General features: G+C 47.3%; 1 protein-coding gene across 2 annotated transcripts in view; it reads left to right on the forward strand.

The window, feature by feature from the left end:
- The window catches only part of SPRED2 (sprouty related EVH1 domain containing 2), a 58,685-nt gene that overhangs the window by 13,009 nt on the left and 22,111 nt on the right, over positions 1 to 23,565 (forward strand). The window contains exons 1-3 of one of the 2 annotated variants that reach the window (XM_032184738.1): positions 12,292 to 12,537; positions 20,714 to 20,891; positions 22,128 to 22,296. In XM_032184738.1, coding sequence (XP_032040629.1) covers positions 12,521 to 12,537; positions 20,714 to 20,891; positions 22,128 to 22,296 — 364 coding nt within the window. In that variant the 5' untranslated portion in view covers positions 12,292 to 12,520. Of the gene's footprint in view, positions 1 to 12,291; positions 12,538 to 20,713; positions 20,892 to 22,127; positions 22,297 to 23,565 lie in introns of those variants that run through there. The other variant, XM_032184737.1, reaches the window with a different exon arrangement.

Raw genomic sequence — 23,565 nt, forward strand, 5'->3', positions numbered from 1 at the left:
AGCCCTTTCCAGCTCCTGTGTTGAAATGCACCGCATAAAAGTGCACTTGTACGCTGTGTTATGTGAAGTGACTGTGCTGTACACAGCCTTAAGCAAATAGCCAGGGAGAGGTGACTGAGGCATGAAGGATGGCTGGGGCTGGCGGGGAAAGACACGCGGCATAGAGCCCACGGTGCAAAGCAAACAATGAAGGGAACAATGACACGTTTTAAAACCTCACACTGTGTTAGGAGAAGACTGTCTGGTGCCAAAAGCTGTGCTTGAGGTCTCTTGAAACAAATACAGAAAATGCAGAGAGGCGTATTATTAGGGAGAATACTGCTCTGCCCGCCTCACCTCTGGGAGGAGTTTGGGGTTATCTTTGTCCTACCTGAGCGAGGTCCTCAGCAAACTCCCTGCTGAGGTTTGTGAGGGTTTAGGCTGGGTTTATGCGTTGGCTTGGGTGGCCGTCTTCTGAAGGAAAGTGTATTCAGCAAAGAGAACAACTGATAGGAAAGAGATTTTCTTAATCCATAGGCACATTTTCCTCCTACATCGTGGGTTTTGAGACGCTTGAAAATGATACCCCGTTATCAGTGGGGGAAAAAAAAAAGTAGATTGGACATTTAACTTCAAATTCTGGACAGAAAATACATCCAGAATTTTAAAAGCCTTTTCTGGAGGAAGTATCCTACAAGCTCCAGGGAAGTCCTTCCTATGGATTGCAGCTCGCTAGGTTGGTGGATGGCAGAAAGCCACGTAGGGTTTTCCTTGCATGGAGCCAAGGGGCATGTGAGGAACTTGAAGGCTGAATTTGGAGGGCTTGTGCATTCGCAGCTTCTGCATGCTCTTGCCATTTTATATTTAACTTCTACTGACAACTGTAGACCTCAGATTTGGGGAAGGAAATACCGAAAGGCTAAAATCCAGTCTTTGTATATTCATTTTATTTTGGAACGTCTTGAATACAGGAACTTTCCTGCAGGAATGTGGCTTTGTCATTCATGATCTAATTGAAATGCTAAATATACTAACCTCTTTTGTGCTTAAGGAAAATATTTGCTGCTATATGTGGTAACTTCCCATTGCAGGTTAGCCTTGATTTTGTCAGCGTGGCTTGTTGCAAAGGTCAGAAGGCGGTTACTGTCTTCCGTCCCATCAAACACACGGAGGCAAACATGGAAAAAGTCCCTCCGAGGCTGGTCTTTGTGGCTGTTTGTACAAAAGCACACGCCAGCCTGGCACAAGGTTGTGAGAGCTCCAAGACAGGGTTTGTGATGAGCTCCCTCGCTGTGTCGGTGCCTGATTTTTTGCGTTTTGCTGCACTAGCACAGATGCCTGCTGACTGATGCATGCAGGCTCCAAACTGGTCCTTATCGGACCGACGCGGCGTGGTTTTGATTTTCTTGATTCGTTTCTCTTTTGCGAGACAAGTGGTGAAATAATTTGTTTCGCAGTGGGTACGGAAGACGTGCATCGTCAGAAGTGGGGTGGATTGGGTAGCTCCGAGCGTTGCTGCGTGGTGCAGCAGCTTTGCATTACGTCTCTACGGCTGTAGCTCTGATTTTGTGAATGTTTCATTTTTTGCCATTAAGCACTCCTCTGCATTATGGATCATGCATTAATTAATCCGCCCATGTCATGTGTCAGGGCCGGATTGTGGCAGAGCGGATTTTTATTTTTATTTTTTTCTTAGTTAGGCAATGTGCTGGACGCATTCCTCCTCTTGGCTGAAATTAAACCTTCTCCCCACCCCGACCGACTCTCCCACCCATGGACTTCCACCACGCGAGGCATGAGAGACATGCAGAGCGCACCGTAGGTTGGCGCGGTGCTTCAATTAACTATTAAATGCTGTAGCCGGGCATACATCCTAATTAAGCTTGAAGAGCCTGCTTGCCCCCAGGTGAATAGGAAGCCTGCCCTAACAAGCACTGGGACACCAACCCCCAAATTACCCTGTATTAAAGGAAAAGCTTAATTTTAGCCTTATAAATCTAAACAGACGGAGCGCCTTCTGCAGTCGATGGATGCAGGCCGTTGCTTTGCCAGCTGTTAGCAGATGGAGTTAATAAAACCCTGTTCAGTGATAGTGCTGCTATTGGAAATCACGTAGGCACCGGCAGGCTGGGAAGAGCCAAACCCCAGCGCTGCTTCAGGAAAGCAAGCGAGGAGCCACCTCGTTGAGTATGGGGGCTCTGGGCAAGGGAGGGAAGACCCCAAAACCTAAGGGCTTGAGGAAGGGCTGATGAAACGGTGGAGATGGATTCCCATGTCAAATGGTTAAAGGACCAGCCCGTGAAGGAGAACATTCCTTTATCTCCTGCCCTCCAGCTGGAGCTCCGGCCCAGTCCTGCCTGCTGCTTGCTTGGCAGAAGGTCATGAGGAAGCCTCAGGCACTCTCCAGGAGCAGGATTTTTGGAATAGTCCCCGTACCACCCTCCATACCGGCAACAGCTGCTCATCGCAGGCACGACGGGCATCTGGGGGCCCTGGCAGCAGAGCCCAGACTCCCCAGTTGCCACCTTGGCTGGGAGGAGAGTCTGCAGGTGCCATGGAGATTTCTAAAGCCACTCGATTTTTTTTTTTAATTATTTTTTATTTTTGATGCATTCAGCTTGCATCTCTGACTTGCTGAAGGACCCGCTGGCCTCAAACACCAGTTGATTTACTGGCCAAGGCAAAAATGTCCCGTGCAGCCAGGACTGTGCAAAGCCAAGAAGCCATGAGATGCCCCACACGAAGACGTGGCCAACTCTTCAGCATTTTGCTGCTTCATGATGTTCCTGTACGCCTTGAAATAAAGGATTTGAGGAGCCAGTTCATGACTTCCAAAAAAGTATTTGTTGATCATTGGCAGATGATGGAGAAAAAACTTACTGACATACACTTGATGAACTTCTGTAATGGCAGGAGTCTAAGGGTTTTTTTTGTGAAAGTATTTTTTTTTATTTTTTTTATATTTTATATCTTTATTTTTGTGAAAGTATTGTCCAGATTTTGTTGGTAGCTCGAGCAAATAAGAAGTGAAGTCGGAATATCCAGGTGAGATTTCAGGGTTAAAATGTCTTGCAGATTGCAAGGTGTGCTCATAGGACGTGGCTGCATTCTTACTTCCAAACCTGGTTTTCAGTTTTCGAGATCAGGCAGGCTCCCCACCTCCTGGCACGAACCTGTCTCCTTCTCCAAGTGTCTGGAAACATCGGATCTGGGTACAAACTGTGGTACAAACACCTCAAGTACTTCTTTATCTAGAGAGAGTGAACTTCTTGACAGCTGTTCCCTTGAAGCTGGCGCTCAAGGGTTCCGTCTGTGTCTGTTTTTATTATTATTCCTATTTCTGCTTCTGATAGATTTGTTTAATTACCAACACTGTCAGTCAACATGGAGAGTTGCAAGGCGATGTAAAACATTTCATCGTGCCGCTTATGTTCATGAAACTTTGGTGTGCTTACACATGTGGGAGACAAAGAAAACGCTGATTTAACAGCTGGTCTGCTTGGCTGGGCAACATTAAGGTGGGATTTTAATGAAAATAATCACTTGAAAAGGGAAGGTGAAGTAGAGTAAGGCAGGTACCCATAGCTTGCCCAGCTAGCGTGGGTCCAGTTCTGGTTGCAGACCATCACTTCTCCATCTGCTCAGGGAACGTGCTGATAAGCTCTGCATCCTTGCAGTGGCACCAGGGTTTCTGTGGTCCAGAATAATTTGGGTGAGCTGGACTTCTGAATTGTTTTGGAGCTGTACCCGTCAGATCCTTTTTTTTTTTTTTCTATCGGATTTTACTGCAACTTAATCAACCATGCCAGCGTTACTGTCAGTCAGTGCCCGAGCTGATACGGACAGAAATAGGAAATGGGGCTGGGTATATTCTATATGTCAGGCAAATAGAAAATGCTTAATATTTTATAAAATATATAGATATTTATACAAATGTTTCATACATGATAAAAATAGCATCTAGTTCTTGATTGCCATCGTGGAAGAAGTCAAATCCAAGTGAGAAGTAGAGTCGGTGGTGCTGCACTTGCCTTTATTTTTTTGTCTTTTTAAAATGTAGATTGTTTTCCCCCCACAGCTCGGTAGCACCCATAAACTAACCTGGAAATCTAATTACATTTCTTAAGTGATGAATGCCCAAGCTCAAAGCGGTTACTTCCAGTGGACAAAAAAAAAAAAAAGGACTTTATACAGTATAAAAGAAGCATTCAGTGTGACAGGAGCATTTCAGAGGGATAAATATTTTAACAAACCTTTTCTAAGGTTAAGTGGAACTTGGTCTGTGGTCTGGGAAGTCTGCGTGTGGCACCTTAATTCAGCTTTAGGTGTCAGTGCCTCTGAACACAGGGGTGATGTGGTGATTTGTGATGGTCTGAAAGCAGTTGTGCCCCCAAGTCGCGGGAGAGGCTGTGGTGGCTGGCTTCAGCGTGTCCCCACAGCATCCTCGAAGGGATTGTAATTCAAGTGGTGGTAGCTTCGTTTTCTTTTGAACAAAAACAAAGGAATTTGAGTCCAAAGCAGCTTTGCTTTGTGGCTTTAGTGACAAAACCCTTCATTTCCAACAGGTATTACCGTAATCCGATATTATAGTGAATATACTAAAATATCTATCTGGAGGGAGTGCCTTCGTCCCATGGCTCTGGGCAGAAATACAACAGCAAAATAACTTGGCTTATTGGCATCACCTACACAACGCCGTGCGTGCAGCGACAGCCCTTGCAGTGCCTCGAAATGGCTTTCAACAAGGTGAAAACCAAAAAAAAACCCCAACAATGTTGGCGAGTGAGACAGCTCATCCGTAACATGCAGGATGGCCTCACCGGGCTGACAGCTCTGGGGACCCGGGTGAGGAAGCTCTCTGCAGCTGCTTTTGTATAGAGAACGGTCTGACCTGCAGATGGAGGCTTTCGCCAGTGTCTTGGGCTTCGGAAAAACAAATATTCACTCAAAATAACATGAAAATAAATAAATAAATAAGCTTCCACTTCTTCCTGTTTTTATAGTTTGCTTGTTTCCTCAGTGTCGTGGGTTTGTCTCCAGGACTGTGGATTATTAATCTTCAGAGGATCAGGACCTTCATAGAAGTATTTCCTGTACATGTTTATCTGTCTCTTTAACAAATTAGTATCTACTTGTTCTCCTCTGAATTTGCCTGCAAATAGTAGGAAACTCTCCCTCGGTAATAAGGCTTTTTTGCTAGAAAAATATCTCGATGAATCGTTGCCAGGGGTTAAAGTACCTTCTGTATGACTTAGTCAATGGCATCCTTTAGGACATCTGCAAGTAGCCCCAAATTCCAGAGGTCACTGTCTTTGTGTGGGTTTTGGCAGCGCGCTGTTTCAGCTACACTCCATCTCTTTGGTTGGGTGCACATCTGTAAGTCTCCCATCCAAGTGTCACCTGGACAGCTGGAAAAAAAAGGGATGCTGCAGCATCTGGAGCTTGTTTCCAGACAGCCATGGGTTTCCATCAAGTCTGGTAGCAGGAAGGTGTGCACAAGGCAAGTGGTAGTCAGTAGAGGAGTCCCCAGTTTGTGGGACATCCAGCCCTTGTGTTGACCTGTCGCATTGGGGTGGCTGCCATCCTTTAAGCTGCTGCATGACTGACTTATACTGCTGTGGAAAGGGCCTGTGTGGTGGGCAGTGCGAGGAGCTTGCTGGTGTGATGCTATCAGCTGCTGGAGGCTGGTGCTGAGCACCCTTATGGCTCGTCCCATTCCAGTGGCTGAATCAGTCCTGGAAAGGTGTGGGGTCTTTTTTTCAGTTTTGTTTTGTTTTGGCGGGGTGGGGGTGATGGTGAGTTTTGGCAGGCAACGTGTGATTTCCCATCTGGGTGCGAGTTGCTTTCAGAAGTTCATGCTCAGCTTGCCTTGGGGCAGTGTGTACATATTTCTGTCCCAGTAGCACGCTGCTACACCGTCACTGTTTTTCTCTGGATATCAATTTCTAGCAGACAAGGCCTTGCAGGGCAGTCCCAGCATGTCCTGCTTCCCTGGCAGTCTTGTCTCACAGCCAAAACATCCCACTCGAGTGCTGGGCACGGAGCTGCTGCTTGCACGAGTGCATGGGGGCATTTGGAGACCTTGCCGCCACCACTTCAGCCTTAAAACAGAAAAAGAGAAAGGGCTTGTAAAGCCCTGCTGAGGCTGATTTGCAGGCAAGTCAGATTTTGCTGTGTGTTTGTAATTTGGCCATGTGCAGAGAGACGTGGAGGGTTACCTGCATCCCCTGTTAGTGCTGCAGATCCTGATGCAATTCCTTCCTGCCCTCTGCCCCTGCCGGTAAAGTGCGCGAGGAGCTTGGCTGCTTCAGAGCAGGGCTGCCCATCCTCAAACCAAGGCTCTTCCTTCCTAAAGTTTCTCCTGCTCCAATATCTCAGTGGGAATGACACAAATAACAGTAAGTCCTAAGCAAGCGAGGCAGATGCTCGTAATATAATTGGATGAAAGTGCATGCAGGAAAAGGGAAACCAGATATTGTGATGTGTGTCGAAGGATAAGCTTGCGCCTACCGAGGTGTCTGTCAGTTTTGAGTTCTTGGTAAAGTGGAATTAAAGCTCTAGTTAAATCTGAGTTTAAGGAGGGGGGGAGGTTTTAAAAAAAAAAAAAAGGCATTTTGGAGTCAGATAAACATTTGTGGTTCCATTATCATCTGCTGCACACACGTCGAGTGTGGTCGTAACACAGCTTGAGAAACTGAAAAACAAGTGAGAACTTGGAAAAAAAAAAAATCAGGGTATGTCAACTTCCTCCCCTCTAGGCATTAACTGCGTAATTTATTGGGCTATAGAGGGCTTTGCCCAAAGACAAAAGGCAAATAATTTCTTCTCAGAGGTCCTCAGCAAGAAGGTATCATTGCTTTTCTTCAGCATTCAAGTTCTGGTGTGATGTTCTTAAACTTTTGGAGGTTCAGCATGCGTAAGTGCAGCGTTGTGGCCTCCTGAGTGAATGGACTCACTGGTACTTGGTATTTCCAAAACCTGGTGTTTTAGCCAGTTGTGTGGAGCACGGGTCTTCTGGCATACACCAGTAAGCCAGCAGGCGCAGATGGCAGCCCTAGATGATAAATCTGCACCAGAAATCCTGACTGAACGGGACGAGAAACTCCTTCCCCAGGGTCTGCTAGAAGACCGTGGGAGGCTTCAGTCGTCTTCAGGTACGCCCGAGGACTCTGTCCGTAGGCAGAAGTACCCAAAACTTTCACTTAAAAGGAATCAGCACGAAAACATGAATGTGCAGCATACTGAACAACTCGTCCTTATCCCAAGGTGCCGGATTCCCCTGGGGTGATCTCTCCAGATGAACCTTTCTGCCCTATGTGGCCGAAATCCTCCTTGCCGGTGCTGTATTCTGCTGGCACTCCAGCCCGCAGTATCTGACAGCACTGAAAATAGCTGCCCATTAAACAGAGCTCAGGAAGTACCGAGCTGTTAAATGGGACCTGCACGGTGGCTGGGGGGGGCACGCAACCGGCTGCAGCTTGAGGAAACGTTTGTTTGCTTGTTGGTTTTTGGTTTTTGTTTTTTTTTTTTTTGTTTTTTTTTTTTCAGCCCGTTCTGCTTTGCGAGGGAAGCGCAGGCAGAAATGTAAACAGGAAAGCCAATTGCAGTGAGAACAAAGTGGAAGTTAGGAGATGCACTCACTGGGCTGCAGGAAAGCAAAGGTACTGGTGAGAAAGCTCTGGCTGCTGTAGGACCTCCATCAGAAAGCTTACAGATAGCTAATGCTGGATGTGGCAATCCTAAATTATCAGTAAAGTAATTACAGTGCTACTAAAAATCACAGTAAGCTTCATGCATCTTCCTTTAAGTGTCTAAACCAGCAGCCAGCTCCCAGAGGCACTGGAAACAGCTGGCTGAAAGGAGGTGCAGTTGATGACAGCTCAAGTATATTATTTTGGGGCCGGTTAACATGATTTTATGGAAGTTTTCAGTGGATTTAAGAATGTGGCTGTATAAAGGTTATCTCACAGTGCTTGCCTCTAGGCCTGCTGAATCTTGCTACAAAAGATAGTGCCAGCCCTGATAAAGAGCACTAAGAGTGGCTTGAAATCTAAAAAGCACAGAGGAAATGGGAGAAAACAAGGAACTGGATGTGCATTGCCTATTGGTGTCTTCCAGTCTGGGGTACACATCGTTAGTCTGGGAGTGCTTGCTGGGAAGGATGTCATCCTGCAGCAAGGGAAAGTGAAGATGTGATGGTTTGGTGGTTAGAAGCTCAAAGAGCGCTCACTTTATTGTTTTTTAAAGGTGGTTGGGTGTTTTTGTTTTAGGAATCTTGGATTCTTCATCACATCAGATTTTCTCTTCAAGATAAACTGGCACAGAGAGTCACTTAGACCAGGCAGTCTGGATGAAAGCTGAAATAAAACTAAGTTGTAATTCAGGAACAACCAGCCAAGTCAAGCTCTTCAGCCTGTGTTATGAATGACCAGTCTTCCTCGGTGTTTTCTTGGGTGGATTCATACATCTGACCCCTGGTAGCAGTGATTGATCTTGGCTTGTGCAGGTGATGAGCTCTTCAGAGGGATGACTTGCAAGAAGCCATTAGCTCGGCTGTCGAGCTCTGCTGGCTGGCCAGCCTGTGAGATATCAATCCTGGTGGGAGAAAAGTGAATTCAGATGCAAACCATGGACAGGCAGGACATCAAAAGCATGTCTCCTTTGAACTAAGTGCCTAAGTGCAAAGAAAGGAAGGAGGAAGGTCTTGGTTTTTACCAGCAGTTTTCAAGACAGTGAACATTTGCAGCTTGCCCTGTGATGCCAGAGTCCACGCTACACGAGAGCAAAGTACATTTTAGATTTCCTGCCGTGGGTTGCAGCTGTTTGACCAGGTATCCATTAGGAGCTATGGAGGAGCAGTTTAATTAGGAAATAAGCACACGAGGCCTTATTTCGGCGCAGAGGAGCTGGGCATGTCTCATTTGTGTAACCTCTCTTACGGTCGGGGATGTTTGTTTGGAGGCAAGCAAGGCACTCAGCGGCCTGCCTTTGGTCTGTTGCAGGAAAATTAAATCCACATGGCCTCCACCCAGCACCTTCCTACATGCTGGGAAGTACCCATCTATGCTGGGATCGGTGTTTATTGTCGTCCGTGTGCACAAAAGTCTGTGCATCTGTAAGAATGAGGGGTCTGGCCAAGGCTAAGCCTTTTAAAACGCTCAGAAAAAAAAAAAGAATTGCTGTTACAATCAAGCGGGCCTTTTTCCACCGATGTGCAAAGAGTCTCCTTGGTTTGCACAGTTTGAAATAGAAATGCTGCCTCTGAGTTGCCGTGCTCATTTAGCACCTCTGTATTTTATAAAGGGGCAATGTCTTTGCTGGGACCCGGGGTTGCACTGATGTACGTGCGGTGATGTGGGTGGTGAAGGGATACCTGTGGTCAGAGCGGTCCTCCAGCTTCAACACTGAAATTTTTCTCTGTTCTTAGTTTTACTGCAGTGCTCAGGGTGCATTTGTGTTAGGAAATGTCATGCTTAGTGATGCTTAACATCCAGGTGAGCTCCGTATTGACAAACGCATACACAGGGTTGAGCCGTGCTGTGGCCAGAGATGCTCCAAGATGGGTGTTCACAGACCATCCACCCCAGCAGGTTCCCTGACTGCAATCTGAAACAGTCAGTGAGACCTAATTGTTTGATACACATGTGGGATTTGCCATACTGCATCTGAAAGAAGCAGTGTTCAGCTGTACTTGTGGTACCTTGCTTTTTGGTACCAGGCTCCTGCCTGGGGGAGAAGAGGGACGGCACGGAGATGGTAGGGAAGAAAGAGCATTTCAGTGCCCCTTTGAATGCATGTTCAGGTGCAACCCATCTAAAACATCTGTAAACATCATAAAACATATGAAATCATACCTAGGAATCAGCTTTTACATGCTTTCTCCTATCTCAGCCATATACTTTTGTTCCCTCATCTTTCCCAACGTGACTTGGACAAAGGCTGGATTTAAGGCAGCTTTGTGGGCAAGAAGGAGGGTGTGAATGAACTTAGATCTGTCTCAAACGCTGGGCAAAAAGAGCTACTCTGAAGATGTTTATAAAGTCTTTGGGGTTTGTTGTTTTGTTTTTAAGTGAAGGAAAAAAAACGGGGAAGAGCAACATCCTTCACCTCTCTCCCAAGGAGCAACTTCTTGCTGGGTTCATGAGCCGCTGGGCTCGGTCCCGCGCCGTGCTGCTGAAGTTCAGCCCATTAAGATGACTGACACGAACGGGACAAGGGGGTTTCCTCGTCCAAATCCCAGTTTCTCCAGCAGCTGCGGTGAGGAGGAGCTCCTCTCGCTCTGACCACAGTCCCGGCTCTTTGAACCGTGCTCGCAGTTGGCCGGCCGGCAGCAGGAAGCAGCTCCACCGCCTCGCTGGCTCTCCGGTTGCAATGTTTGCTTTAGTTTGCTAATAGCAGGAGCCTGCAGCAGCGTGCATCCCGCTCGAAACTGGGGAAAACGTGCCTATATGGGAGCAGTCGCTCACCTGGCCAAACCTGGAAATGCAGAAAAGCGTTAGGGGGTTTTTCACTGTAGCACCAAGCTGGCGGCGATAGGCACGCTAAGGTGGTTTTGGAGATGGTGGAATTAAAGGGGGAAAAAATGACAGAGGGAATTGAAAGAAAAAAAATAAAAAGCACAGCAGTATTGCCAGACTTGGAGGCTTGGAGGTGAGGTTTGTTAGCTTAGCCTCAAGTTTAAAGAATACTTGCAAAAGCAAGAAGCCAGCCAGGGGTTCAGTTGATGCTTACAAATATCCTGTGACTTGAGACTGGCTTCCTTTCGGAGGAAACCCTTGGGAACGGAGCTCGAAGCGAACCGAGTGAGGTACTTCTTGACCGATGCACTCGCTTCTCTATGCGGATGGAAAGCCAGGCCACGACTTCAGTTGCATCCGCATGGGTCGAGCACGCCGCGGCGTTTATAGCAGGGAGCTTCTCCACGTCTTGTATTCTCACAGCATTTTGCCCTTCCTGGGTGAATCCTGGCACACCAGCAGATGGGTGACTTTGCAGAAAATCCCCACGTTGTGGTTTGACCCTGTGCTGCACCTGGAGTTTTTAAGAGGGCCGGTGAACCTCTAGAAAAGCAGCAGGAGGGCAACGAAATGGGCAGGCACTGGAGAGATGTCAGTGCTTAAGCTGCTGTTTCAGAAACATGATTACAACATGGTTTATTCAAAGATAGTTTTGTCTTGCACTGGGAGGCTAATTTCATCTTCCCTTGTCCCTCGAGAGAAAAAAGCTTTAGAAACTGGACTTGCAGCAAAACGGGCAAGGCATCTTTGTTTTTTTGTTGTTTTTTTTTTTTTTCTGGCTGACTTGCTTTAGGCTTGTGTGCTGACTTCTCGCTGGAGGCAGCTGAGGACAGGGCTGATGTTTGCTGTATTGAGCACCGAAGGGTAAAAGCAGTGCTGCTGCAGAGCCAGGAGAGGAAAGCAACGAGCTGGGCTCGCAGGGTGCTGTAGTGAAGAACTGAGCAAATGCTTCTGCCCTGGCTCCTCTGAGCGTCCCGGGCATTTTCACTTTACAATCTGTTGTCTGCACAGCAAAACTGGGCTCAAGCCTCTGTGGTCTTGAGGTCAGTATTGCTGTGGTCCAAGCGTGAAGTTTCCAACAATGTGCATGGTTTTTGGTGGTTATGTCCCTAAAATCCAGGGCACGGCTTTCCCAGAGGATGCTTTCAGGTAGCATCATCGTGGCCGCTATTCTCCATCCTGGGAAAAAGTGATGTTTGCCGCAACCTGAGGTTAAAACATCTTGGATTTGAGGAAAGCTGAGCCTAGAAACATCTAAATTAGCTCTCTTTCCCCCGCTCCTCCAACCATCAGTGTAAATTAGTTCAGAAATCAGGCAAGTATTTTTAGAAGCTGGCTTCAGAGCCCCGGTGTCACAATTTTCATTCTTGCTGCTTGCACTGAGGCACTTCTTGAGCAACGTTTTTCGCCTTAAAATAATGGGGAGGACTTGAGGACAGCCGTGACACTCGGGGTGGCACCGGGTGAGCTCCCCACGAGCCACGATGGGGCTTCTCCCAGCCCCTTGCTCCGAGCACACCGGCTTTTTGGGAATAAAGCACGGGCAGGGTGAGCGGGGAGGGGACGCCCACGCTCAACTTTGGACCTGGAGGCGTGAGTGACGTGCCCCGGGCTCCGGCACAACTTGCGACAATCCCCGGCAGCGCCTTGGCTCCGTGAGCCGCTGTTATTAGTTTATGGCAGCTGGATGGCCCTTGTTTGATTTTTATTATTTCTCCAAGCCTATCGGCGGGGCGGGGAAGCAGGGATCTTTGGTCGGTCGGTGCGCCCGCGAGCGAGCGGAGAGAGGAGAGGAGAGGAGCGGGGAGGATGTTGGCGAATGAGTAATGGTACAGCAGGGCTCTAACGTGCAGGATAGCTGGGGGATGAGTCACCCGGCACAATGCAGCACATCCGTCGAGGAGGCTGAATCACGCACAGGGGGGAAGCCGCCTGTCAGCCACCAGCTGGGCTGGGGTCAGCCTGAGGCGCGGCGGAGGCAAGGATGGTGACACGGAGCGACCCGGGGGCGCAATGTAGAGGAAATGGCATCCCCCGGCAGGTACGTGCCTTCCCTCGCGGCACCTTCGTTTTTTTTGCTCTATTTTTCCCCCCCCTTCTTCCTCCATAGCCCTTCTGAATCCTCCCCAAGCCGGGTGGTTTAGCAGTGGATGCGTACAAGCTGATCCGTGCGGGCTTTCTTCGCTGGTTCCGTGCCGTTTCTGCAGGAGCATCGAGTTCACGCCTGCCCTTTCTTAATTAATTATCCAGGGGGAAATGCCGAGGGTGCTGCAGGAGAGGCCCCTTGCCTCGCTCACTGCCCTTCTCCAGCAGGGTGGAGGGGCTGAACAGAGCTGTAATGCAGACTGTTTTTGTGCATGTTGGTTTTGATACAGTTAATCTCTTTTTCTTAAAAATGTATTTAGATGGCAAAAGATGAAAATGTTTTGATTTAAAGTGTCTGTTCTTCTCTACCTCCCCCCCCCGACCCCTGCCTTTTGTGCAGTAGATCTGACTGGAATTACAGAAAGGGTTTTTTGTTAGTTTGTTTGTACATTTGCACAATCCCATCGTCCGTCAGCCTGCCTAGCTGTGCGGGGGGAGAGCAGAGCTCCTTCCTTCACCCATCAAAATTAAAGGAGGGTGGGAGGGAAATGCGAAGTGCATAGGGGTCCTGGTGTTTTTTTCCTCTTCTTTGTCTATACTTATTAAACCATTTTCGTGCTCTGGAGTATCACCGTGTGTCATCACCACAGCTCACAGCGTGGTTTATCCGTGACACACGGCAGCGCAGGGAGGAATGGGATAGGGTGCCGGGTGTCACCACTGCCACCAGGCTATGGGGCCGTGGGAAGAGGGTCGTGTGGAGGTGGCATCGTCTTGTGCATCAGCCACATAGATCTGCCCATGGCACTCCTCTCTGGTTTTTGGTGAGCGGTGTCCAATCTCTAGGCGCATTATACAGATTAAGGAGGGCAAGAAAACTTAAAAAAAAAAAGCACGATGTGTTTGCTTTGCTTGTTACTTTTATGTCTTATTTTTACTAAATATCATTCTTTAGCTAATGTATGATATCTGTAACAGTTTTTGTGGTCAGTATATGGTAGAGAAAGTTGATAGAACTTGGTTGTGTCTTTAAATAAAAAAAAAAGAAAAAAAGAAAAAAAGAAAAAAAATCAATTCAGGATGTAGATCTCATGCAACTACCTGGCTGGCTGGCCAGGCTTTTATGCGCTTTTTGCTTATCTTGCATGTGATATAAAACAAATACCATCTGTCATGCAATAACAACTTCCTTTCTCATTACAGTAAATGATAATGCTAATTAGCTTTCCTTGAAATCTGTTAATATTTTGTACCCTTGCATGAAACTACTGCGACTTGCGTGTGCAACTTTGCCCGTGCTGCATGCCTAGCCAGTGTGCCACAGGGCAAATCAGTCAAATGAATTACCTTAATAAAATGATTTTTCTTGCCTTGCCCTTCCTTACAACTTTCCAAGACACGCTGCCGTGTGCAGCGGTGATGACTTACTGTAGGATCAATCCATTGAATGATTTAGAAGGAAAGTTAAAACTGCAAAACTGAAGGTCATTCAATAATCCATTGAGAAGGAGAGTTGGGGGGGCTTGGATGAGGTTTCCTCCAGCTCAGGAATGCTCGTCATTCATTTAAAAGTTTTGTCAGCAGGACAAAAGCCTCCGTGTGGGTTTTTGGGGCCCTTTGGGAGGTTTGGAGCAAGGGCCAGGTCTTGGCTTGCAGGCGAAGGCTTCCCGGACCCCGCTCTGCAGCCCCATCAGCGCTGGAAACGCGAGCAGCCCCGCAAGCAGGACAGGGCTGTTTCTCATAAGCTAAATAAAACCCCACTTCAGCGCTGAACAAAGGGTGTGCTGAAAGGCCTCATTGTTGGCCGCTGCCTTGTGGCTGGAGGGAGGTGCGGAGGTGGGTGGCTGGGCTCTTGCAGGTGTCTTGGTTTTCGAGAAGTCCTTTTCCCCCTGAAAACAAACAAACAAACACAACTGCTGTTAGTCTCTGCTACAAAGGCTTTTATGAGCGGGTGGTAACCGAGCTGCAGGGCTGGAAGCAAACCTTGGGGTGCAGCCGGGACGTGGCCAGTCTTTATCCTGTTTTGGGGGCCACTGGAGACCCAGAAAGGCAGCTGTTGTTATTATTATTATTATTATTATCCTCCTGAAATGGTGGATCAGCGTAAGAGCTGAGCGTGCTGCCAAGCTGGGCTCAGCAGCTCCATTGTAGGTGCGAGGGTATTGGAAGAGAAAACTCTTTTTTGGTTTCAGAGTGAAGCCGAATGCCACTACAAAATGCCAGGGAAGTTTTCTTGGTTTATTTAGGGAGGGAAACATCCTGAAACGGAGCTTGGGAGGTTAATCCTGGTGTAAGGTGGAGTGCCACAGGACACGCGTGCTGCAGGACTGGGCAGGCAGCGCTGGAGCGAGGCGTGTTGAGATCGGTTCGAACCGCCTCCTATCTACTTTGAGGTGGAAAACAAAATTTCCCAGAACGTCTTTTTATCCCGTCAGCATTGGCTTTGAAAGTCGGGAAAAAATAGAGGTTGTAAGCTTGTTGTACCAGAGATCAGTTCTGCAGGGGTTCTGTGTTCTCGGTACAATGTAGTGATGAGCACAAGGATGAATTTCTGGGTGCAAACCAGAAAGTTTCTGGTTCTCTGCTTCCTCTCCTCACCCCCTTGTCAATCCTGCCCTGGTGAGATGGGTACCAATGCATTGAAACTGGGGAGGTTTTCCACAGTTTTTGTACGGGTTCCATTTTAACGTTGGGTTTTACCAAAGCAGCACAGATGGCTTTTTTTTTTTTTTTTAACTTGCTGGTATTATAATGAAACAGTGATTTCCTGCTGGAAACCTAAATGATACTGAAATATCAAACCTTATTTTGCTGTGGCTCTGTGCACTCAGAATGCTCTTCCTTCTAACAAAGTGAAACGCTGTGGTTTCAAAGAGGAAAGTGCTGCAGATATTTCACCCTTGCTAGAAGGTTGAAGAACCGAGCGAGCATTAGATCAAGAAGACGGGACTCTAGGAATGGTAGTTTTTGGAGTTTCTGTAGATAGGTTGTGCCCCAGTGACTGCAGAGCTAAATTTGCATGTATCTGAATAGTTCAAACTGTGCTTAAACACTCGCTGTCTGTGGTTGAGCTTTATAACCTAACCTCTGGCTGCATTAGTAGCCTCTTGCCATCCTTTTGGCTGTTCCCTGGGGGAATGCAGAGACATTAAAGACAAGAATCTGTGTTTTGGAAGCCCGTTAAATGCTCGTTTGATGGATGAGAGGGCAGCCTGGTGATGTCCAGCAGTAGGTGCCTACCAGACCTCTGTGTGGAAGCTGTAGATGTTCACAGCTGGTGGTGACGTTGTGCAGGGATGGAAGGGACTGTGACGGTGGTTTTGCGCCCGCCTGATCTGCTGTGGCAGCCTGGGTGGAAACTAGGAGTGAAGACAGTGAGGAACAAATTCCAGGTTGGATCTTTGTGGAGCAATTACCTTTCAGTCTGAGACCTGAATCTCTCCTGGCCTTGCCAGCTGGAAAGTCAAGATGGGAAGAAAATAATGAATGAACTTATGGCGGTGTTAGCGAGGAAGATCATAAGCTTACATTCTTGTCAACTAGCCTTGCTAGCAAAGAACTGCTACCTCCTAAATATATATATATATGTATTGAATTACAGAAGGTGTTCAAGAGGAGTTTTAGAGGTTAAGGGCTTCTAGGAGAAGAATAGGCCCAGGCACTTTATTTGTCCATCCTCAAATCTGAAGGGTGCCATTTCCCATCCTCCAGCTAAACGAAAAATGGAAGCCTTATCCGCCAAAGGAATTACAAAGTGCAGCAAAGTGCTTGTATCCCCTGTGAATGGAGCCGGTCTCTTAGACGCACAAATGCTTTGTAAAAGTTAGGTAACGCAGCTGTGATTCAGTTATCACAAAAATAATCATTCAGTCACTCCGTGTTTAGGAAAATTCTCAATATCCTTCAGAACAGCAATTACAAACGCACGCACTTTTTTTTTTTTTTAATATATTTTTATATGTACGTATGCACACCCACGAGCTATAATTTTTAAAGGGCTCTCTTTCCCTTCCAATAAAAGCAGCACGTGGCTTGCTGTACTACCTCTCCTCCCCGGGTTCATTATGGTTTTTGTTCTGGGTGGGGCTGGCCAACAACCTGAGACAGCCCCAGCAGCAGCTGGCCGCCTGCCATGCAGCTGGGTGATCCCTGCGGATGCTTTCCTCTGCAGCTTTTCATGCTGCTGAAGACGAATCTGTAGGGTTAAGATAGCACAGGACTCCATTTAAGAGCATAATTAAGAATAGTTTGCATGAAAGGCGTAGTATGCGGGCCGTAAACCCGACAATTAGAGCGGTCTTAAAGTTTTAGAAGCCCATAAAACGAGGGGAACTAAGGCTACTGCTGGATTTGGGGCTATTTTGTTTTTTTTTAACTACGTGAAAGATGTGCGTTATCTAATCCTTGGGGCAGTCAGTATCTCGCTAGTGGAAACAAACCAAATATTTTCACCTACCTCGTTACCATTCCTCCCGGAACAGCCGAATTGCCCAGCTGCCACCATAAAAGTGAAGGGGGCTGGCTTCAACGTGGCTGTTTGGCTTCGCGGTGCTCTGAACCAGCACGATGCCCGTGGGATCTGCAGCTTGCTCCTGAGCTCAGCGGGGTGTGATGGCTTGCAAGTAGCCAGAGCCTTGGTGCATTCACGTAAAGTTAAATCCCAGCAAAAATAAACAGCTTCCATGTGAAGGAAGCAAGGCCCGTATATGGACCTGAGGTATTTGAGGACCTCCCAGGCATTTATCAATGCTGGCATGAGGAGAAGGAGCACTGCCTATTCTAGGCTTATGGGCAGAAACTGCAGATGCGATTTTGGCTTTAATGAAGCCTGGAAAATTCAACGTGCAGCTTGTAAGTCCTCATACAGTGACTACACTAAGCCGTCAATCCCTAATAAGCCTTAACCTTCTGGTTTTTGTTGCTTTTTTTTGGTTGTTGTTTGTTTTTCTTTCTTTTACTTTCCTAAGTCCCCTGGCATCAGCTGCGTGTTGGGAAACGTACATCTGGGGCTGGAGCCTGGTAGGAGCGGGTCCGGGCTCCCGGGGCAGTGCAGCGTCACTCATGACTTTTGATCCTGTAGGAGAGTGTGCCAAGGGATGATGTGAATGGAGCCAGAGGCGCTGCACTCCGCTTACCTTGCCAAAGGTGAACCCCTCTGCAGGACAAGGTCCTTTTCTAATAGGGGAGCAGAGGTCTTCTCGCCGTGGCGGGGGGTGGAAACCAGCTTCCCTTGCTCGATGTATTTAAGGAGGTAGCTCTTGAAAATGGGAGGACTTGAGTTTATATGGTACTTCGGATGGTTGGGAGTGAGAGATGGTGAGCAATAAGGAATGGAGTAAAATTCAGGTGTTCCTTCTACGTCAAAATCTGGTTCCTTCAAGTTCATCCCCTGCCATGTATTCTTGGAAAGCCAGCGAGCGATTCTGCACCATCAATACATCCTCTTCCCGTTAAAGCAAATTACTCAATTGCTGTGTTTTGGTCCAAAAAATTGCCGTCCCAGCTTGTTTCCCCCTGGCCCTCCGTTATCACAAGAGTGTCTTAGCTGTGGGCAAACCGTGGTCCAAAACCTGGCCATCTTCCCACAGGCCTGATCAAGGTGCAGGAGGTGTCCCAGATGAGGATGTCAGGGACAGCCGAACCACGCTGGCTTCTAAAAAATGCCTCTCAAAAATTTTATTTTCAGTTTAACGAAGCACCCAGCTTTTCCCCTAGTAGGTGTCACACAGCTGTTGGGCACATGGGTGAAGTTGGTGGCCTCGGTAGCAGAGGTTGTCTCCCTGTCAGTGTGGACAGGAAAAGGAAAACTGGATGGCTCCAGGGCCCACCACAGTGTGGTTTTAATGGGGAGGGATGGTAGTCACAGCACCTCAATTTTACGTGTAGCATGCTAAAATAACTCTGAGCCTAGGCATCAGTGAGAGGTGATGGAAATGCAAATAATTGGAGGAAAATACAAAGTACTGAGTAACTGGTGATTTCTTGATTTTACTTTAAATGGGCGATTTCTGCAGCAATGTAACTGAAGATTGCATTCCTGTTGGGACAGCCAAAGGCTCTGGCAGCAGAGTGGTAAATCACACAGGAAGCTGTATTGCAAGCAGCAGTTTTCAAGCCTGGAAGGCAAAGCAGCAGTTTGTATGGATGACTTTTGCAGGAGGATGGGGAGGGAGGTTTTATCTAGTGCCTCTGACCTCCGAAAAGAGCTTGAAATATAATGGGAATTCTCCAGAAGTGAGAGGAGTTACTGTAAAAACAGGACCAAAAAGGAGCCTTGGAGAACAGGAGATGGTTGAGACAGAAAGGCATAGCTGGCTTTCTTTGCCCTTTATCCATATAGACCGTATGGGAAGAATACAGAGAAGAAGACACAAATTAATCTGGATTGGAAGCAGTTTTTACAAAGTAGGAAATCAGCTGAAGTATTTTGCTTAATTCTAAGTATCAGGAAGCCAAGAGATCCAAGTTGCCGCAGGTAAAATGTAGAAATGGTTGTTCAATGGAAAATAAAAAGGTAACTGGATCCATTTATAGGCTCGCTTGCCTCATTTCCTGTACCAGCATGCTGCTCTGAGGACTCAGGGCAAAAAAAGTTGTTAAAAACCTTGTTTCTGGGTTCTGGGAGTGCCTGCCGTGTGCCAGCTGTGGTGCAGGTAGCATATCTGAGTGTGCTGAAAGGTTTTTATCAGGCGGTGCAAAGTCCTCAGTGCAACAGGAGATGAAACCTAAGCGCGAGAGGTTAACAGCCTTCATCACGTAGGTCCAGCGAGAAGGTTGGAGTATCCATTAAAAAAATTGTTGGCGAAGGGGAAATTTCAGAGTGTGTTTTGGCAGATCTGTCCTGCTCTGGGGAGGGAGGAGCTGGTCCCAGGCATGTCCACCTCCATCCCTTGGTCTGTCCTCCAGATGGGTGTGAGACATCCTCTTCCAGCAGGAACCCTGCCGCAGCCTTGCACTTATTCGTGCTTTCCTTCTGCGTGAAGAATGCTGCAGCCTTTAATTTTGGATAGAAAGGACCTGTTCTCTTGTCATGTTGCATGGGATGCTGCAAAAAACGTCCAGATACAGAGCTTTCCTAAAGGAGGAATTTCTTCCCCTAGGGATCCTCTTGGAGCCCCATAAAGGTTGAGTTTTTTCCGCCTCATGAGCTCACTTAGAGGCCTAGAGATGGACAATTCCTCTGCAATTTTCTTTTGTGTCCTTTTTCGTAGCCCATGTTAGTGTTTCCCTGTTTCTCCCAGGTTTGGGTGCCTTGTGGTGCCTTTGTGGGCCTTGTTGGGTGTCTTGGTTGCAGAGCTACTAAGACCCCCAACATGGCCCACAAACCAGGCCCACAAAACACAAACTGACGTCCAGCCACGCTGTGGTGGCCTCCCCGTGAGGACTGATGTCCCCATCAGACACTGGAGCAAAGAGCCTGTGGAAGGGATGCAGGGGAGGCCTGTGGAAGTGGAGGCCCCCACTGAGGAGGATCTTGTGACCTGGCACAGTGGGTGCTTGCTTCCAGAATAGTTTTTTTCAAGGTTATGGCATGCCGCCTTTGAAAGCCCCTCAGGGAGGTGGTGGAGCTGTTTTACAGACACAGTGTGGTCCTCATGGTCCTGCTGATCTGAGCTAAGCTGGTTCCTGGCTCCTTTCTTCTGAGGTACCAGCTGGAGCCACGCTGTGTTTTTCCTGCAAGGCTGTCCAAGTTGTGGAGGAATTTGAGTGCCGTCTCCCAAACCCCAGCTCACTAACATGAGTTCATGGGTTATGTGGGCTGTGTGCTCCTTCTGACACCATGAAGACCTGAGACTCTAACGCATCCCACAGCGGTGCTGGCCTCAAGGTGTTGCGTGGCTTGGTCCCCATCCCCAATGGCTTAAGAGACAGGGCATCCGGGACCACGGGTTGTTTGATATTGATACCATGTTGATCAACGGGGTCGTTCCTGGCTGTTTGGTGTGTCTCTTCCCTCCGGTGGCTTGAGCAGCCATGCCCTGGGGAGGTGGCCCGCCATCCTGGGCATACGCTCTGCAAACGCGCTGCGGCGGGAGGAGGAGTGCCGTCCAAATACCGCCCTCGAGACAAACACCCCGATGAGACTGTGTGATGCTCACAAAAGGTTTTGTTTTGTTTTGTTACCATTGCAGTGACAGCTATATTGTGCGAGTCAAAGCTGTGGTTATGACCCGAGATGACTCCAGTGGGGGATGGTTGCCACAAGAAGGAGGCGGTCTCAGTAGAGTTGGCGTCTGCAAGGTCACATACCCGGAGGGCAATGGAAGAAGTGGATTTCTAATCCATGGTGAAAGGCAGAAAGACAAACTGGTAATAGAACCTAATTCAACTTTTGTCTGTTCTTATAATGAGAATTATCCCGAATCTGATGCTATTGTGTTCTTGTGCAAGTTTAAAAGAAATAAAAATAAAAAAGGCATGTGCAGATAGTGCCAGATCGGACAAAACAATCCCAGCCTCATCTAGAAGGTTACTGAATTGCTGTCTCTCGCTGTCTGGGCTGTCGTGCTGCCACCGGGAAGGAGCAGGTAAATTTTCAACACCCGTGTGCCAAGATCCCCCTCTGATCCCTTGAAAAAGGGCCCGTGTTTTTCTCAGCTCTAGCAGGGGTATGTGAGAAGTGAATTGAAGTGTAAAGAATCCATGAAGCCAGTCACATTGCACTGAGTAATGCAGCGCAAGCCTTTAAAAACGGCAATGAATTATTTATGCTGCGTGCTGCTCAAGGTTCGAACGAGCAGAGTGAGAATATGAAGACAAGTTGTCTCTTATGAATTGACGCACTCGGTTTCTTCTGGTAGCTGTTTATCTGAAAAAAGAGGGCTTTTCTTTCCCGTACAAAGCAAATTAATAAAGCCACTTCCCTGTTTGCAGAGTCTGTTTGGGATGTTATATTTTGTTACGGTGTTTTTATGTATTTGATTCTTCTGAAATCCTCTCCTGTTGAAGAGATGGGCTGGCTTAAAAATAGGCTCCCCACACAGGCTCAGGGAAAAAAAAGGAAAAAAGGAAAAAAGTATAATTCAAGATGGAAATGATCTTGCTTTGAAAAGTTCTGGTGTTTTAAAGCTGTATAAAGTACAGCTTGTCTTTTGCATTGCTGTTTTGCTTGGGATGCTTTTTTGAAGTTATTTTTGAGCCATGCTTATGGTTTTGGGGGAGCGGGGGAAGACTTAGAAGCCATTCCCATTCTCCTTGGGTATCTCCCTAGAAATGGATTTTGGCACAGCAGTGTCCGGGGGGTGAAGGAGGAAAAAAAGGTGGGGGAGAGTAACAGCACCTCCTAAATCTGCTCCAGCAAGCGAGCACCTACTTAAACCCTAATAAGAAGATGAATGTGTGATGGTTACGAGAACAATTAAAGTGTCTGGTGTTTATTAGTCATAATTTAGTAGGGAAGGATGTTCCCCGACCAGCGTAGCGCGAATCATGACTTGGCTTGCTTTTGGGGAGAGGAAAGCTCTGGTCGGGGCTGAAGCGGTGACAGCTCTGTCCTTCGCGTGGGAAAAGTGACTTTGCTCCTCTCTTGGGCTCGCGCCCTCCCAGGTGGTGCTGGAGTGCTTCGTGAAGAAGGACCTGGTGTACACCAAGGCGAACCCGACCTTCCACCACTGGAAAGTCGACAACAGGAAGTTTGGGCTCACTTTTCAAAGCCCCGCTGACGCTCGGGCCTTCGACAGAGGCGTGAGGAAAGCCATCGAGGACCTCATTGAAGGTACCGAGGTGCATGGAGACCTGGGGAAGAGGGTTTGCAGCTAGGAGATGGGAAGATGCAGGGGTTTAAAATCAAGCCTTGGGCTTGAAAGTCTCTCTCTAGCACTTCCAAGTGTAGTCCAGCATTATCCATTATCCGAGCCAGCCCCAGCTCACTTCAGAGAGCTGTGTCTCCTAATCCTTTATGGAGGGAAGGGATTTAAGTCCAAATATTTTCCCATCATATCTGGCCTGGTCTGTCAGGATTTCACCCGTTAATTATTATCTGGTCTGTTATTAATGCTTTTTCGATAGGCTTGGGTTTCGTGCTTGGGATGACAGCAACAGCCCGGGCTCGTCTTTATGTGCAGCCGAATTTAGTTTTGCTAAGTCTTTGTTAAATCATAGGATGAATTCCTGCACGGAGCTGAATAAAAACTGTTTTGTTTTTGCAGTAATTAGTTTTGTCTGTCTCCGCTTGGTTGAATGGTTGCTCTTGAAGACTTTGTTGTGTTGTTGTTTTTGTTTTTTTTTTTTTAATTCTGTTAAAAAATGCATTTGAATTGCCTGTGCTTTGAAGTTGTCATAAATTCTTCCTTTTCACATCTCATTGCAATCAGTCATAATACAGCCATAATTCAATACTACTTTCCTTTATTTTATTTTAATGAAAATGAATTCATTATGGGTTCTTTGCTTGGTTTTAGCCATGCCACTTTATGTAGGACTCAGCGCTCTAAAGCCTTTCTCCTCCTCACCCCGTTTGATCAGAGCAGTGTTGTGTCCATCTGGTTTTGGTGAATTGTGTTTTGAGGACGTTTGCTCCCTAAGACACCTTCAGCTTTTGGATGTCCTTGCTTTAACATGGAAGTGGTAGCTACTGGGAGGGAATTACCAGGAAAGTGCCACGGGGGAGTAAATATTCATCTCACCGGTTTGAGGAAGGATCTTCCCAACTAGTTGTTCATTTGCTCTTTCCTGTGCCATTTACCTGAACAAGTCACGTTTAGACCCCCTGCTTCCTTGCATGCCAAAACTGGGAAGTGTTTTGAGTCATAAAAGCAATGTTTTATCTTTGTGGCACAGGACCATGCAGAGTTATAGCTCAGTTGTATTGAGTGGTATTTTAGAGGTGCTGCTATGGGGCAGATCCTACACTGCTCTTTCTAATCCATTTTACAGTGGAAGTATTTAAAATCAAGTTCTGCTGTATCTCAGATACTTCAAAATCAGCAAATCTATATTTATCACATTAACAGCACAGTCTGATCCTCATGAATGTGCTCCTACT

The sequence above is a fragment of the Aythya fuligula genome, chromosome 3, assembly GCF_009819795.1.
Source record: "Aythya fuligula isolate bAytFul2 chromosome 3, bAytFul2.pri, whole genome shotgun sequence".
Taxonomy (NCBI): Eukaryota; Metazoa; Chordata; class Aves; order Anseriformes; family Anatidae; genus Aythya; species Aythya fuligula.